Source organism: Pogoniulus pusillus, chromosome 31, assembly GCF_015220805.1.
Source record: "Pogoniulus pusillus isolate bPogPus1 chromosome 31, bPogPus1.pri, whole genome shotgun sequence".
NCBI classification, from domain to species: Eukaryota; Metazoa; Chordata; class Aves; order Piciformes; family Lybiidae; genus Pogoniulus; species Pogoniulus pusillus.
This window is the reverse complement of record NC_087294.1, coordinates 6280643-6298460: the sequence shown is the minus strand read 5'-3', so window position 1 is coordinate 6298460 and position 17818 is coordinate 6280643. Positions and strand designations below refer to the sequence as shown.

The 17818-nt window shown below is 39.9% G+C and overlaps 1 protein-coding gene across 3 annotated transcripts in view; it reads left to right on the top strand.

Annotated features, from left to right (window-relative positions):
- The first annotated feature begins 446 nt into the window (after nucleotides 1-446).
- VTA1 (vesicle trafficking 1) overlaps nucleotides 447-17818 on the top strand; it is a 46275-nt gene continuing 28903 nt past the window's right edge. For 2 of the 3 annotated variants that reach the window (XM_064169307.1, XM_064169306.1), the window contains exons 1-2: nucleotides 447-636; nucleotides 13263-13357. In XM_064169307.1, the coding sequence (XP_064025377.1) occupies nucleotides 528-636; nucleotides 13263-13357 (204 nt within the window). In that variant the 5' untranslated portion in view covers nucleotides 447-527. Of the gene's footprint in view, nucleotides 692-13262; nucleotides 13358-17818 lie in introns of all 3 variants that reach the window. The other variant, XM_064169308.1, reaches the window with a different exon arrangement.

Sequence of the window (17818 nt, the reverse complement as noted above, 5' to 3'; positions counted from 1 at the left end):
CAAGCCTAAATTTCCCCTGGCACAGCTTGAGGCTGTGTCCAGGGCCTCCTGGACTTATGGAGAGCCTTGAGGCAGTCCAAGGCAGAAACTTTTCAACCTTAAAATGTTTTTTTCTTGGTCTGAATGGCTCTCTGGTCTGGCATGGCAAAAGAACAGAGAACATCTGGGTTGGCCGTAGCTGCTCAACCCCGAAGAGCTAATCTCGGGCTACGATCCCTTCAGCTGGGCCAGGGGAAGCCTCAGCCTCCCCGAGGTCTGCAGGCCGCTCAAACACTAAGTCACTTCAAGCACTAAAGCGTCGCGCCGGAACCGTCTCACAGCCCTGCGGTACCCTGACGGGCACTTGTCGCCACGCCGCCTCCCCGACCAGCAGGGGGCGCACTGCCCAGGCGGCCCCAGCTACGGCCCGCCCACCGCGCATGCGCCCTGGCGTTCGGTGACGGGAGCGGAAGCGGCCGGCGCCGAGCTGGGGAGTGAGAGTCGCTCTCGGCCGTCAGTTGTTGTCGCTGTGCGTCGCCTTCCGCGTCATGGCGGCCACGGTGCTTCCCCCGCTGCCACCGCAGTTCAAGAGTATCCAGCACCATTTGCGAACCGCGCAGGAGCTGGACAAGCGCGAACCAGTGGTGGCATACTACTGTGAGTGAGGTGGCCTCTCTCCCGCCCCACCGGCCCCCGAGCCGGGCCTGGCCCAGTACGTCGCGTCCTGCCCTGCCGCTGCTACCGCCCTGGTCCCCAGCCGCAGGAGGGGGTGGAACGCGCTCTTTCCCCTGCCTGTCTGGCTCGTTGGGTTGTGCGGGGTGCCCGTGGGTTCTTCGGAGACGTGGGGGCGGTTGGGGGAAGCCCCACCTCTCGGGGCGGTACGAGGTGTTCACGGTCTTCCTTGTTTGCTGCTTCAGCTGCTAGCCGCAGCCGCCTTTCACGTTAAGCCTCCTTCCAGTCAGCGGATACGTTAGCAGCCTAAATGCCTGTTTGTATGCTCGTATATAAAGTCACCTGGTGTGTCTGTGTTGGGTTAGTCCTAATGTATCGCAAGAGGCTGACAACATGTTAGTCTTCTCGAGTTTTTCTCTGATGAAAACACCTTCTTTGTGTCCTGTAGCTGATTAAGCAGTTTTGGAATCTAACTCTCTTAATACTGTCAGTTTTATTTACTGTGACGCTTTTGTGCCAGGGTAGGTATAGGCTGGATATTAGGAAGAAGTTCTTCACAGAGAGAGTGATTTCCCATTGGAATGGGCTGCCCAGGGAGGTGGTGGAGGCACTGTCCCTGAGGGTCTTCAAGAAAAGCCTGGATGAGGCACTTAGTGCCATGATCTAGTTGATTGGATAGGGCTGGGTGCTAGGTTGGACTGGATGATCTTGGAGGTCTCTTCCAACCTGGTTGATTCTATGATTCTATGATTCATTCTTCTCTAAGGGCAGAGCAGGGAGGTTGTTTTTTATTTCCTTCCTAGCAAAATCTTACTGTAAATCTTTCAGATCACTTCTGACTTCCAAGATAATGATCACCAAGGTGTGGTGTGAGGCTTTCTGAAAGACTTACCACCGTTAATCAAGAAATGCAACCCTTTTCTTAGTAGTCTTAAATTTCTGTCACAGTTAATCACCGGACTTGGACAATTTCCAGCAGATCACCAGAAATGCATGTTTGTATTGTTTAGGGTATTTTGTTGAGATGTGAGAAGGTCTTTTGGGGGGTTAGAAATAAAAACAGAGAGAGAACTGTTAGTTTTATTTGTAAGGCAGTCTTAACTTCAGAAGGATGAACTCATCACATCAACCTGTCAGCTCAGAGTCAGAAGAGTAATTTTCATTTTTACTTGTTACACAGAACACTGTGCTAATGTAGGAAAGTACCACCAGAGAAGTGAAATAGACACATACTAGAACACAAGATACTCTCAATCGTACTTGCTCTTTGTGGGGCAGAAAGCATCAACTAGATGAGGTTGCTCCATTTTTTTTTCCTTTTTTGGGAGCTTTTAATCAGAGGCCTTGAGCACAGCCCTATGAGGAGAGGCTGAGGGAGCTGGGATTGTTTAGCCTGGAGAAGAGGAGGCTCAGGGGTGACCTTGTTGCTGTCTACAACTACCTGAGGGGTGGTTGTGGCCAGGAGGAAGTTGCTCTCTTCTCTCAGGTGGCCAGCGCCAGAACAAGAGGACACAGCCTCAGGCTGCGCCAGGGGAGATTTAGGCTTGAGGTGAGGAGGAAGTTCTTCACTGAGAGAGTCATTGGACACTGGAATGGGCTGCCCGGGGAGGTGATGGAGTCGCCGTCCCTGGAGCAGTTCAAGGCAAGGTTGGACATGGCACTTGGTGCCATGGTCTAGCCTTGAGCTCTGTGGTAAAGGGTTGGACTTGATGATCTGTGAGGTCTCTTCCAACCCTGATGATACTGTGATACTGTGATTTAAAACTCTGGCTATACAATAAAAAATACTAGGTTTTAGTCTAGTAAAGAAAATACAAGTCTATTTTTATTTTAAAACAAATGTTTTAGCTACTGATCTCTTATTTTTGTGTTTTCTGAAACTTAATTTAACTCCTAGTGTACAGGAAAATAATACAACTTTGCAGAATAATTGAATTTATGTAAAGTCCATTGCATTGCCCTATGTCTGAAAAAATATATCTTATTTTTTTCATTTGAGTGTTTCAGCATATCTGATTCATTACTGAGTACAAAGAGGATGATATTCTGGATGTCTTTTTCATTACATTATTCTATAAAGTAAAAAGCCATGACACCTCTTTTTCAAGACAGATCTTGCTTGAATCCTTTCTTCTTTTAAATTCACAAAGGACAAGAATTAATTTTCACAGGTGACACATTTGCTTCCATGATGAATGAGTTTTCTGAATTGGCTAAAATGCAGAACTCCTGTTTCATAGGATTTTTTTAAACTCTGGCTTTGAAGCAAAAAGAAGATGTATGAACCATTAATTTCTAACACTGTGGATTTGAAATAATTATGGAAAATCCTGGAGTATTCATTAATATTGCTTTTGTATTATTATTTTTAATAGTGTATATGCTTCTAGTGTGCTATGAGTTCTAAAAGCTTTCCTAAAATAATAGTCTTTAGAGTTTAAGTCTGGGGATACAAAAAGTTTTCAGGTTACTTTTCAGGTAATGTTTCAAAAGTGACACATGTGGAGGTAGAGGCTTCAGTGAATTAAAAAAAGTTTGAGCTTCTGAAATGTGTTTCAGAGGACCTCTATGCATTTACTATAATGTATCATGTGGAAGGGACAGCACAAGGAAAGCTTGGCATGTTCTGGAGCATCTGATGTTCTCTGTGCTGGTACTTCTCCACCAGCTTCTTCTGCAGGCTGGCACCACGCATGTTTTGGGACCAGCCGAGGGGCCCCATGCAATGTCATGTGATGGAGACAGTGCTGCATGTTCCATTGCAAGCCACTGTGTGAGGGGAAGGTGAATTTTGGTCATTCAATGAATGTAACTATCAGTCCAAAGAAAAGAATAAGGTATTTTATAGCTTTGGAGTGTCCCCAGAAGTGGTTCATTCCTAGAAAAAAACTTTAAGTTCTAATAATGTTTTCTTGGCATTGTAGTTTTCAGTGTGGGTATAGCTTTGCAAGGTTTTGGTTTATGTGTGTTTTACTTCATTTCTGATAATAAGAGCTACCACACAATGTCACTTGAGAAGCAAGTGAACTCTGGTAAGGTAAGTTGGCAACCTAAAATGCTAGCTTGGCAATAAAATTGTCAGGAGAAACTACTTACTGCTCATGTTAGTATTTTTGTCTCTCCTCGCCATCCGCTGGTACTAGAGGTGTGCTCTCAAAACTGATAACTTGAATTAGAGTTACACTTGTTAATTTCATACAGAATTAATTTTTTTTATCTCTTGGAGTCTTTTTTTTGCGGGGAGGATAGTTCATTTGGGGTACTAAACTACTATAAACCAGCAGTGCCACCTAAAGAAAATACAGTAGTTCTTCTCTTGCTTCCCATTCCCAAACCTTATGTGCTTCAGAAGCAAACACTGATGTAATTGTATAATGAAAACCAACAATAAGCAATTTTTCCACCAAGCGAGCTCACTACCACTTAAACAGCTGTCCTCCCACCCAAAGGCAAGGGACAGCACAGTGGCCTGGGGCCACTGCTTTTTGATGTTGCTAGCATATGTTGATTTAAAGAAACTGTGATCTGATTACCCTAATTGCTGTTTTACGCAGTTTGGACAGCTATAGCAGGAATAATTTGTGTTTTTCAAGTGTCACATAATTTTCCACATGGAAAACAAAACATTGCGGAACAACACTGATGCTCTTGTGCACTGTAACGCATCACAGATGCTTCTTGTTGTAGTACTTGTATTTGGTTCTGATAGTTGTTTGTATTCCTTATAAAGCCTTTTTTAGCTATTCTGATTCAGAACAGCATATGACCAATAGCTGATACTTAATTTTTTACCCTTAGCCACTGTTAGTAGATGGAAGTGACTGAAGCAATGCAAATATGTTTGCTTCCTCACTGTACCATAAATTTATTTGGCTTTAAAATCTGTTATACTATAGACTGTAGAGAAATAAACCAAGATTATTTTTCAAGTTGCACAGGGCATGCTCTCATAAAATAATTCTTGCTTCAAAGAGATTAAACACTATATGGTTTATATAAACTTCAACACTGTGGTAATCAACCATCTTCTTTTAAAATACATACCTCCCTATATACTTTTCCCTCAAGATTCATCATTTTATTGATCATTATCATTAAGTATATAGCTGTCTCGGGTTCAGTACAAGTCAGCTGATACAATAGCTCTAACGTTTGCCTTTTTTCTGTTAGAAGCTGACATGAGTCTGAGTCATTTAAGATGTTACTTTGCAAACACAAGGAGGCAGGCTTTGATAAAAAAAATCTCTGATGATTGTGATAATTGAAGAAATTATATCTGTAACTGTTTCACTTGGAAGTGACTTTTGAAAAATTGCAAGGTGTGAGAGGTAGCTTTCTTTGGAAAACTTCTGGTTTAGTGTTTAAAGCAAGATATTCCTTAGTAGGTCTTGTTGCATTTTATACTTCTATATTTACTGGCCATTGATATTCTAAATCAAAAGTATTGACAGAATGCCAGTGGGCTGCCAGAAAAGCATTGATATTTTGTGATACAGCATTCTAAAAGACCAGTGTTTGGTATCCAGTGAATGCAACATGAAAAGTTTTAATTCTGATAACTTCCAAAAAACAGGTCTGTAATGATTTTCCTTTGACAGTCTGCCAAATGTCAGAAAATGTTCACATGAGATCAGTAAACTTGATCTGTTTGAAAAACATATGAAGAAAATCTTCCACAGTTTTCAGGTTCTTGAGATATAAAAGCACCAGGTAAATCCTTCTGAAGGAACTTACTATTGCATTGACATTTCTTGGTTTGTGGGATCAAGGAGGAGAGAAAATCAAGAGACTTATTTTTCACAACTAGTTGACAAACTCCTGAATTGAAAATCATTCCAATTTTAATGGAAATGCCCATCTGTTAAATGTGAGTTGCTTTTTACTTTTAAGTTTAATCGGATAACCGTAAAGCAAACATTACAATACTTAAAAAAATATTATTATGAAAAGGAGAGACAAAAAATAAAGTTTGACTCAGAACTTGGGAAATGTAGTTACTGTGAAAGTACACAACCAGCACTTGAGGTAGCACTGATGACAACATTTGTGTAGCATTTAACAACCTTGAAATACACTGTTATCAATCTATTTTCCTTTGTAGGATTTAGAAGAGTATAGGAGAATCTTGAAGAGGAAAAGATATTTTTTTATTATTTAATCTGAATTTCTTAATTAAATTTGTGTGGTCTTCCTTCCCCCTGCTTTTGCCTCAATTTTATGTTTTGTTTTTTTTAACTTGAATTCCTTCTGAAACTAATATTACTTGAAAATAGATATTTAGAAGTAATTTGGGGTTTTTTTTCCTCTGGAATATTTCAGATTTTGAGTTGATGCTGCTGGCCTAATATTTACATTGTCTTTTGCCAGTTTCCTTCAGCATCATAGAGTGAAGAGGAGGTGTAAGACTCTTAGAATCATAGAATCAACCAGGTTGGAAGAGAACTCCAACATCATCCAGTCCAACCTAGCACCCAGCCCTAGCCAGTCATCTAGACCATGGCACTAAGTGCCTCATCCAGGCTTTTCTTGAACACCTCCAGGAACGGTGCCTCCACCACCTCCCTGGGCAGCCCATTCCAATGGGAAATCACTCTCTCTGTGAAGAACTTCCTCCTAACATCCAGTCTATACTTTCCCTGGCACAACTTGAGACTGTGTCCCCTTTTTCTGTTGCTGGTTGCCTGGGAGAAGAGGCCACCCCTAACTGGCTACGATGTCCCTTCAGGTAGTTGTAGACAGCAATGAGATCCCCCCTGAGCCTCCTCTTCTCCAGGCTAAACAAACCAAGCTCCCTCAGCCTCTCCTCATAGGGTTTGTGTTCCAGGCCTTTCACCAGCTTTGTTGCCCTTCTCTGAAAGTTTGTTTGTCAGTGCTATTAATTCTATTTCTAAAAGTCTTTGAATTCAGACAAATTCTACAGCAATGTAGAAATGCTGTGTATTTATGATCTGCATGCAGAAATTACATTAATAGTCATGAAAGTAAAGCTTATTTTTAAAGATGCATTAAAAACACATTTTTAGTACTTTGAGTACAGTCCAACTTAATGCTGTTTTGTCCCTTGCTTCCCTCATTTGTGTTCCAGCTGTTGTCATCTGTACCAAGCAGTTAACATTTTTCTGCCAATGGATTTACAAAGGGAAGAGGAAGGTGTAGGACATGAATGAGTAATAAATTACAGCCTGGAAAAGCTTTCATCTCTTAATCAGAAGCAAAATAAGGCTAAAGTTTATGACAATGTTTTTTCTCTTTACAATTTGTTACTATAAAAATAAAAAATATTCTAGTTCCTAATTACTTTTTTTTTCTGTGCTAGTGAATTAATTCCTCATAGGGAAAAAGAACTGTAATCTTTTGATCCTGTGAGACCAGGAAAAGTGAAGATGGATAGTAGGACAGAATTTAGAAGATAGAATCAACCCATTGTGCATGTTTGCTGGCTGAAACTTCTATTCTCCAGCATTTTTTACTTGGCAGGGATTTAGTTTAAAATGGGAGTAAGGGGAGTTTCAGTTGTTATCCAAACATAAATCTGGAATAACTTACTGTGCATTAGGAATGAATGCCTGGCACATACTAAAGACAAAATACTGTGGAATTGTTCTGTGTATTAGCAAAGGAAAAATAACGTGGAAATACGTGACATACATAAAAGCAAAGGAGTTTCTGTAAGGCTGACTGTATAATTCCATCCAACACACCCACACTTAGTATTTGCTGAACAAGGATTAAGGGTAACAAATCAAGGCATAAATTTTGTAGTTGTCTTGTCAAAACATTTTTCTGAGAATAATTACTTGCCAAGTCTTTATGAATTTAAAGATGAATGTCCTGACTGGAAACTGAGAGCAAATCCTCTTTTAATTAATAATTGTCAATATAGCTTTGTCTTTGTGCATAGAAGATTACAAGTGACTTTAGGTCTACTTAAAATATTAATTAATATTTAGACATTACCTCTAAGTAGCCTCTTTTTTTTTCTTAGTGCTTTGCTTTGTGCATGTACTACTGTTGCTGACCACACAAAAATCCCTATTTTTTTTCTATTTGATTTGAATAAAGGTGGGGGGGGGAAGCTACAAGTATCTGTTATGAAGCCAAGTACATAAAACAAGCTTTAAAAGAACCAATAATTTTCTCCATTTATTTGTTTCCTGATATTCCAAATCTTAAATAGTGTGGAGAGATGAGAATTACGAATCACATCCAGGATTCTTTATATTCTTCAAGTACTTTGTTTAAACTTTAAAAGCATGAATAATTTGGCAGCTACAATGTATGCTTTTTGTTGTCTTTTTGTATCAGAATTTTCAACAGCTTGATTTTTCACAAAGGAACATTTTAATCAGAAATTACAAGCATATGGCTCCTGCAAATCTAGTTTAATTTTACAGTGTATTGCTGTGTTCATTAGGGACATGCACTTTAAACACATTTCAATGTCTGGAGAGAATTTCCAAAGAGTAAACTGAAATAGTTTTGATGCAAAAATTGCATCTCACATGTGGTATTTTTAAAAAGTGAAATAATGGAATTGTAATACAGAATGCTGAGGGTTTCTCTCTATGGTGACCTTAAAATCCAGGGGATTAACATCTGTTTTATGAAGAAAGGTTGAGGAACTTTGAACTTTTGAGCCTGAAGGAAAGACTGAGGGGGAGATTTTATCAATGCTTAAATACTTAAAGGGTATCAGGAGGTTGGGCCCAGTCTTTTTTCAGTGGTGTCCTGTGGCAGGACAAGAGGTAATGGGCACAAAGGTGAACATAGGAAATTCCATCTAAACATGTAGAGGAACTTCTTTGCTTTGAGGGTAGTGGAGCAGTGGAACAGACTGCCCAGAGAGGTGATTGGAGTTTCCATCTCCGGAATTATTCAAAGCCTCCCTTGATGCTGTCCCTGAAACATACTCCAGGTGAATTTGCTCTGGGCTGGATTAATCTCTGAAGGTCCCTGGTCCAACCCCTATCATTCTGTGATTCTAGTTGTTAGAAATGTAACCACTTTGATTAAAGCAAAATCTTTGTGACTTAGCAAGCATAGTAACCTTCCACTGCTTTTGCAATATTATAGAAACCAGAATCAGTATATTTACAGAAGTGTAAATAATGTAAGAAATGTAAATAATTTTTTCAGACATATGGAGGGGACAGTACTGAATTCACATCGTGTTTGACTTCCTCAGAAGAAGGCTTGGTAGTGGTAAGCTTTAGGCCTCTTGCTTTTTGAGTTCTTTGCTACTGAAATTACCTGCCAACATAAATGTGGAGGACAGTTATGTGAACATTAATTGCCAGTTCAAAAATTCACTGATGATATTAACATAGGCAAAATTTTGTTTTACTCATTATTGCTGAAAAATCAGTAATGACATAAATTTGGCCAGTTGCTGCAAGTTAGGCAGGAAAAGGATGTGATAGATTTCCTTTACCAGATCAAAGCCTATCTTTTTAGTTACTATTATGTATCACTTGCCATAAGTAACATTTGTATGGTAAACTATACACAAAAGTAGAAGATATGTAAGAGACTTCTGACACCTTAATTGATGAAGGTAGTAGTATCAAATGCAACACAAACCAACATGGTCTTACATACAGACTTCATGTAGAATGCTTGGTTCATTTTAAAATCAGAGCAGAGAAAAGAATGACAAAAAAATTTCAGAAGTGGAATAATTTGCATGTGAAAGTAAACTGAGATTCTTTGCCTTAGGAATAAGATGTAATAATAACAATACACAAAAATGCAAAGACTAGGTGCAGTACACACTTTTGTGTTATCTGTAATAAAGCAATGGATTCCTTACTGCTTTCAGATTCTCTCATATGTTGCTCTTCATATAGATAATTTCAAAAGTAAAACTTCAAGGCATTAAAAGAATAATATTTTTCTTTCATTAGCATCTGTAGAGGCAAATGCCAGAGCAATCTCTAGTTCTTTCAGTTTTCCAGCTATTTCATTTACTGTCTGCTTGGTAAGTTTATTAACTGTTGATAAAGGTTTTCTGTTCTCAAGCCCTACTTTTGATTAGAGCAGTACTGAGGAAAGCAGTAAGTGTATTTAAATGCACTTAATACAATGTTTGTCACTGAGTTTCATACCATGGAGAGTATACTTTCCTTCTTTCTTTTCAGCTCATCAATTCAAACTGGTGCTCCAGGAGCTTCTGACTGGTCTGATAGGGTTTGTGGATTGCCTTATACTTCACTGCAATCAGGTTGTTCTGTCAACAGTATTTGAGTCAAGGCTCCCTTTTGGTACTGAATACTGCTAGGTAGTGGTGCTCATTCAATAGTAACTTTCACAGTTATCATACTCAATCACCATTTACTTGAGAAAGAAGGTATAGCTTTTGCACTTACCTCACTGAGTGCCTCATCAGCATCCTGCCTCTGGGCAGATTTTGTGATGCAGTTCTCCTTTCAAATGTATTACTGTACATGAAGAAGCATGCAGGTAAAAATTCTGAACTTTGAAAGTTCTTAAAGATTGCAGTAGACTCATGTTATGGTAACTTATGTGTGCTTTGACTTTTTACCACTTAATATGATCTTGCAGGAAATCTTTCCCGTTTATATAGACATTAATACAAATGTGGTTTTGGCTAGATGTGGTAACTGTCTCTCGTAGTCTGATTTGTGGCACAGAGTTATAATTTCAGTGACAGGTAGAACACGTTTGACCTTAGCTCAGGTGACATTGTCTATAGGATGTCTCTGTTCTTAGTATCTGTAGAGCTGCTACTAGAGCACCTTTGTGTTTTCTTGACAGTGTCTACTCTTTGGATAATAGTCTTTTGATCTTGAATGACCTGAGGACTCTTGGACACCTTGGCCTCAGAATCTTCTGTTAGCAGTAAAGTGGCATTAGTATGGAGTGTTGCTTAATATCATGTGCAGTGTAAATATACGTATAGACAGCAAATATTTCTTTCCTGTAGGTATTGTTCTTTGACTTGTGTTCTCAGTGTGTTCAGGAGTCACTATTCATTCCTTAGAGTGCTTGAAGGAGTCTTCAATTCTTTCTTAACCTCTGAAATTGTAAGAAGGGAAAGCATTGGCTTTTTCAGACTGCCTACAGAGTGTACAGATGTCACAGTCTTGTAAATATACCTCTTTGGCTGTTGAGAGAAAAAAAGCTATCGGTTATCTTGCTTTCAGTATTTAAATGAATGTCTTTGCAATGAGTGTGAAAAAAAACCACATAGAGATAACAGAAGAGTAACAGTTACAAATAAGCAGATCTTCTAATGATTAAGTTCATCGTCAAGAGAAAAATATTTGAAACATTTGGAAGATTTCCATTTATATGGCAATAGAGTTCTTTTCAAGTAAATGGGTTCTGGAAGAGATAGGATGATACATACCTGGGCAAATAAGATAAGTCTGTACCAAATAATGACCAATGATATTCTGATTCTTTTTGTGGCTGTAGCTTATATCAGTCTAATTGTTTTTCCTCTGAAAATACCTGATATTTGCATAGGTCAAAAAGAAATAACTGTTCTAGATGGCTCATACATCTAGCATCCATTATATGTTAATTCTTAAGTTTTACATTATTAAATGATACCATGAACTTATATTATTAAACCTTACCATGCAGTCTTCAGGGAAGCTTGCAGTCAAAACTGCTTTTTAAGAACAGAATTAACTAAAGACTATAAGCATTAATCGTAGAATGGTTCGGGTTGAAAAAAAGCATTAAAGATCATCTAATTTCAAGTCTCTTGCCGTGGGTGGGATTATCTTCCACTAGATCAGATTGGTCAATGCCCCATCCAACCTGGCCTTGAACACTTCCAAGGAAAGGTGATCAACAGCTTCTCTGAACAACCTGTTTCAGTGTCTCACCTTCACAGTAAAGAATTTCTTCCCAGTATCTAACCTAAATCTGCCCTCTTTCAGTTTGGAATTGTTACCACTTGTCCTGCTGCTATGCTTCCTGATAAAGAGTCCTTCCCCATCTTTCCTGTAGGCTCCCGTTAAGTACAGGAAAGGTGCTATAAGGTCTTCCTAGAGCCTTCTCTTTCCCAGGCTGAACAGCTCAAACTCTAAGCCTTTCTTTGCACTAGAGGTGTTTTAGCCTCCTGATAATCTTCATGGACTTCCTCTGGACCTGCTCAAGCAGGTCCATGTCTTTCTTAGGCTGGGAGTCCCAGAGCAGAGTGTAGTACTTGGGGTGGATTCTCACAAGAGTTAACTCCTTAGCACGTGATTATGATATTTTGATCACAGGATGTTAGGGATTGGAAGGGACCCAAGGAGATCATTTCCAACCCCCCTGCCACAGCAAGACCACACAATCTAGCACAGATCACAGAGGAACACATCCAAACAGGCTTGAAAGTCTCCAGAGGAAACTCCACTACCTCTCTGAGGAGCCTGCTGCAGTGCTCTGTGACCCTTACAGTAAAGAAGTTCCCCCCTCTGTTGAGGCGGAACCTCTTTTGCTGCAACTTATACCCATTGCTTCTTGTCCTGTCCTAGGGAGCAAGTGAGAAGAGCCTGTACCTCCCCTCCTGACCAGCCCTCTAAGTGCCCTAGATAAAAATCTCTGTCTTGTGTGTGTTTGTCTTTCTTTCAAATGTCATTTCAGCTTTGCATGTGCTAGTTTCGTACTTGTTAATATGACTGTCACCTTAAGAGCCCACCTTATCAGTGATGAGGTTAATGTTAGGGTTGATGAAACCTACATAGCATAGAATCTACATAGCAATTCATATTAAAATTGCTGTCCTTTGTTTGTTACAGTCGATTGTTCATAGCCATTATTCATTAGTGAAGTTTCACTTAGAGTAGACTGACTTGGTTCTTTGTTGCAAACTGGAACACAAAGGTGCTAGGTTACTTTATTAATTGTAAATTTAGAAGTAGAGAGGCACTGGAGGGCACAGATATTTTGGTCTTTAAAAGATTGAGCAACTCAGTAGCTTTAGCATCCCAAATAAAGAAGGTAAACTTGGTCTAATTTTAATAATTAATTGTATACTACTTTTAAAATTCAGAAAAATCAGCTAAATTCTGATTCTCACAAGCAGAACCTAGGTACATTTAGTAGTGAGAGATCTAATTTTCTTAGACAAACCAGTAAGAGGTGGAAAAGTCAGACATGCTTTACAGCATATAATGCTTTCTTCTGCAGCAAACTTTAGAATAAGTGCAGTTTAAAAAGAAGTGTTATGTTTATTAAGATAATTTGAAGGGAAAAGGCTCTCTAGTGTGTAAAGAGATGCTCAGAAGGAGAGATAGTAAACTCATGAAGCTTGCAGAACTGTAGGAGGGAAGGGCATTGAAGGGCAGTGGTAATTTTAAAAAGCATTTAATATTGCATAATAGTGATGCAGGCATCAATCAGAAATAAGCAGGAATGCTTGTTCAGAAAAATAAAGTATAAATCTTACCAAAAAATGTCTCCTCATATCTCTGCAAGACTGCACATAATCTATATTTTGCTGTCATCACTCTAGTGCTGCTGCAGTAGATTGGTAAACCACAAGATCAATTTATCTTTCAGATGTGTTGGGGAAATGTTGCTTTGTTTGGGTATGGGTTTTGGCTTAGATAGTAACTTCAGGATTTTTTTCTGTGTTTCTGTCTCCTTTAAAGGTCGTTTGTATGCTATGCAAACAGGGATGAAGATTGACAGTAAAACCCCAGAATGCCGTAAATTTTTATCCAAGCTTATGGATCAGTTGGAAGCTGTAAGTAGAATTTATTGCTGTCTAAGTTGAGTCATGGTGTTACTTTAATTTTAAGCTGCTGCAAATACTAACTTTTCTCTGTCATGAGTAATTGATGCAACTGTTCTGTATGCAGGCACTGTATGAATTTAATTTGAATGTGATTAACTGGCAGAAGAATTGAAAGGAAATAAAGCTATACTTGCATATGTATGTTTATATAAAGGTATGCATACACAAATATAACTTGAAATGTTATACAGCAGATATTTGCCATAAGACTGTGTTTAGGCAACATAACTTATTATATTTTCTCATGAGAAATCAATTAATTATGACATAAATACACATGCTATGTAAGACATTCTTTCTCAATTTATCTTTGATTCCTTCAAGTTTTTGAGAGTAATTTTCACTGCTGTAGGACTGGATAGCCTAGTCCTTGAATGCATTTGAAATGTTTTACCTAAACTCTTGTACCAAGCACAGTATTGTCTATATGGGTAAGAGATAACCTGTGCTACACTCTTTTGAGTGGACCTGATAGTATTGAAAAACAACCAACCTTAAATAGACTGGAGTTAAACATAAAGTTCCACGAGCCGTTTGCTTAAATCCTATAGTTTTCAGTAGTCTCAAAGGAAGTAGATTATGGATTTTAAGGTTTAGGTGCTCATTTTGAAACAGAAAGTAACAGCCAGAAGGAGGAACTGTAAAACTACAGACCTGTCAGCCTGACCTCAGTGCCAGGCAAGGTCATGGAACAGGTCATCTTGAGTGCCATCGCAAAGCACCTACAGGATGGCCAAGGGATCAGGCTCAGCCAGCAGGGGTTTAGGAAGGGCAGGTCCTGCCTGACCAACCTGATCTCCTTTTATGATTGGGTTCCTGCCTGGTGAATATGGGGCAGGCTGTGGATGTAGTCTACCTGGACTTCAGCAAAGCCTTTGACACTGTCTGCCACAACAAGCTCCTGGCAAAACTGGCAGCTCATGGCTCGGATAGATACACTCTGATATGGGTCAAAAACTGACTGGAAGGCCAGGCCCAGAGAGTGGTGGTGAATGGTGCCACATCCAGTTGGCAGCCAGTCGCTAGTGGTGTCCCCAAGGATCAGTGCTCGACCCGGTCCTGTGCAGTATCTTTATTGATGGTCTGGATGAGGGGATTGAGTCCCGCATCAGTAAGTTTGCAGATGACACCAAGCTAGGAGCAGGTGCTAATCTGTTTGAGGGTAGGAGAGCCCAGCAGAGGGACCTAGACAGGCTGGATGGGTGGGCAGAGGCCAATGGGATGAGATTTAACAAGGCCAAGTGCAGGCTTCTGCAGTTTGGCCACAACAACCCCAAGCAGCACTACAGGCTGAGGACAGACTGTCTGGAGAGCAGCCAGGAAGAAAGGGACCTGGGGGTACTGGTAGATAGTAGGCTGAAGATGAGCCAGCAGTGTGCCCAGGTGGCCAAGAGAGCCAGTGGCATCTTGGCCTGTATCAGGAACAGTGTGGCCAGTATGATAAGGGAGGTTATTCTTCTCTCTACACTGGTAAGGTCACACCTTGAGTATTCTGTCCAGTTCTGGGCCTCTCAATTCAAGAGATGTTGAGGTACTGGAAGGTGCCCAGAGAAGGGCAACAAAGCTGCTGAAAAGCCTGGAACACAAACCCTATGAGGAGAGGCTGAGGGAGCTGGGGTTGTTTAGCCTGGAGAAGAGGAGACTCAGGGGGGACCTTGTTGCTGCCTACAACTACCTGAAGGGAGGCTTTAGCCAGGTGGGAGTTGATCTCTTCTACCAGACAAACAGAAATAGAGCAAGAGGATAGAGTCTCCAGTTGTGCCAGGGGAGGTCTAGGCTGGATGTTAGGAGGAAGTTCTTCCCAGAGAGTGATTTGCCATTGGAATGGGCTGCCCAGAGAGGTGATGGAGTCACCATCCCTGGAGGTGTTGAAGAAAAGCCTGGATGAGGCACTCAGTGCCATGGTCTGGTTGACTGGCTAGGGCTGGGTGCTAGGTTGTACTGGACAATCTTGGAGGTCTCTTCCAACCTGGCTGATTCTGTGATTCTATGATTTGAAAGTGTTTGGGTTTTTGGGTTTTTTTGGGTTTTTTTGTTCGGTATTCATGATTCCTTCCAAAATCTATCAATGCTTGGAGAGTTGGTGTAAAACCAGTGGAACAGGCTCCAGTTCTTCAGAAAGGGAAAAAAACCAAAACCAAAACATGAACCATTTGTTCTTTTTGTATACCATGTGCTTCTTGCTATGTTATATCCAGTGTATGGTGGCTTCTTGGTGTGTTTGCATTAATTTTTGACATCTTTAATGGTCATGTCCCAAAGAGGAAAGGTGGCAGGAGAGTCGCAATTAAAACTCTGAAAGATTTTACTCATTTCATTTCGTAAGGATTGTTAAAATCTGTTGTATCCCTTGTGGTACTGCAGCAGACAGTCTGTCTCTAGTGTTTGGTTGCCCCTTTTAAGTTAAGAAGAGCAGCAAAACCCCGTGGTTTCATCTTTCAGTTGTCTGTCTGAGAGGTGATGCTCAGGTATTGAAGTTCCTTCTGTGTAGCCAAGTGGGAGAAAAATGGAGAGAGCCCTTCTAGGTAGATCTAATAGAGCATTTTGGGGGCTGAGAGATTTGGATGCATTGACAACTTGGATCACTGCAACCATTTACAGTCAGTCGTTAACCAGCAGGGGGCACAAAGGGGTGCTACAGATCTGTGCTAGATGTTTCTTTCGGCTTTCTACGTGTTGCCTTAACTCATTGTTCTAGAAGGTAAGACAAGTTTACAAACAATCCTGCACTTTATAGTAGCAAAGAATAAAACGCTGTAGATGTATGTGGAAATTACCAGATATGTTCCTTACAATACAATTTAATAATATTCCAAATATGTCAATTAATTAAATACAGTGATTTTTGTATCCAAAATACATGTTTCTGTCAGAAGTATTTTTACATATGATAGTGTTTTGCTTTTCCTATAGATAATTGTTTCATTCAAATGTTTTTAGTAAAATCAAAGCAAAATTGCTCGATTTTTTTTAGGTTCAAATTATTAATCATCATTTCAAACTTCAGTACTGCTGTACTCAATCACAGATTGTGTGAAGGATAATTTCAAAAATACACAACTTGATTAACTTTAGTATTTTTAGAGGTGTATGTGACTGTCATTTGTGCATTCAAAACCATCTCCATCGAACATCAGGTCAAGTATAGTAGTAAGTTATGAGTGGAAGGTGTGTGCATGTAGATACAGGCTGGTGACAGATAATATATGAACAAAAAAATGTCCTCTCAGCTTCAATTTCCTTTCAGTTAGATCTTGCAGCTTACATATTGTGGGACACTCACGAGAAAAATAACAATTACACTTTGTAAACAAAGCACATATTTGAAAGCTGTGAAGTGTGAGCTTGACAAGTCTTCAAATTCTAAAGTTCTGCTTGCAAAGTTTATATTGCTGAAATCAAGTAACTTTTCTGCCAGCATTCTAAGTTCTAAAAAATTGGCAGCAGTCTAAAAAAATATGGAACTGCAGCCTGTATGATTTAAGTTTTCTTCACATGCACAGTGAAAAATAACTGCTGTTCAGGGATTGTTTTTAAATCTTTTTGGCAAAATACAAGCTGCAAGTCAGTATCGTGCAGTGTTCCTGTTTTTGTTCTCTTAAGGATAACCTGAGATTTCCTTGTGTGCACACAGTGAGCCTATTCAGAAGCTGTAAATCCACCTGTTGTTAACTGCTAGAGGGTTATTTGCTTTCCTGATTTTTCTTAGGAAACCTGAGGATTCTTGTACTCTAACGTCTTTGAAAAGAGGTCTTTGAATTGCAGCACACGGCCTACTCTGAGAATTCCAGTAAAGCTGTAGGGCACTAGACAGGTCAAGGTAGGGCTCAGATGCTTTGAAAGATGTTAATGAACTGCAGTGAAATAACCTTAGAAGAAAAAAGATAAATAATAACTCTCTCATGCATTACTTGATCATTTGAACTCTTTCGAGTCCTGACACAGGCTTTTGAGTGCTTGGTCCTTCAGTAGTAAGGGAAAAACTCTCTATAGCTGTTCCTTCATAATATTGTAGTTGTAGGGGGTTTAAACTGTTTGTTTTGGAGTTTTTAAAGTATTTTGTAATTGAAAATGGTATTGAGGGCTACATATTTGTAGTCATAGAATCCTAGAATGGTTTGGGTTACTAGATGACCTCCAGAGGTCATCTAATCCAACCCTGCTGCAGTTAGCAGGGACAGCCTCCATTAGATCAGGTTGCCCAGAGACCTTTTGAACCTGACCTTGAATATCTCCAAGGATGGGGTTCAAGTAACTTCCTGGGCAACCTGTTCCAGTATTCCACTACCTTCCTGGTAAAGAACTTCCTCCTAATGTCTAACCTAAATCTGCTCTTCTCTGATTTAAAAACACTGCCCGTCATCCTATTAATACAGGCCTTTGGAAACCATCCCTCTCCAGCCTTCATCC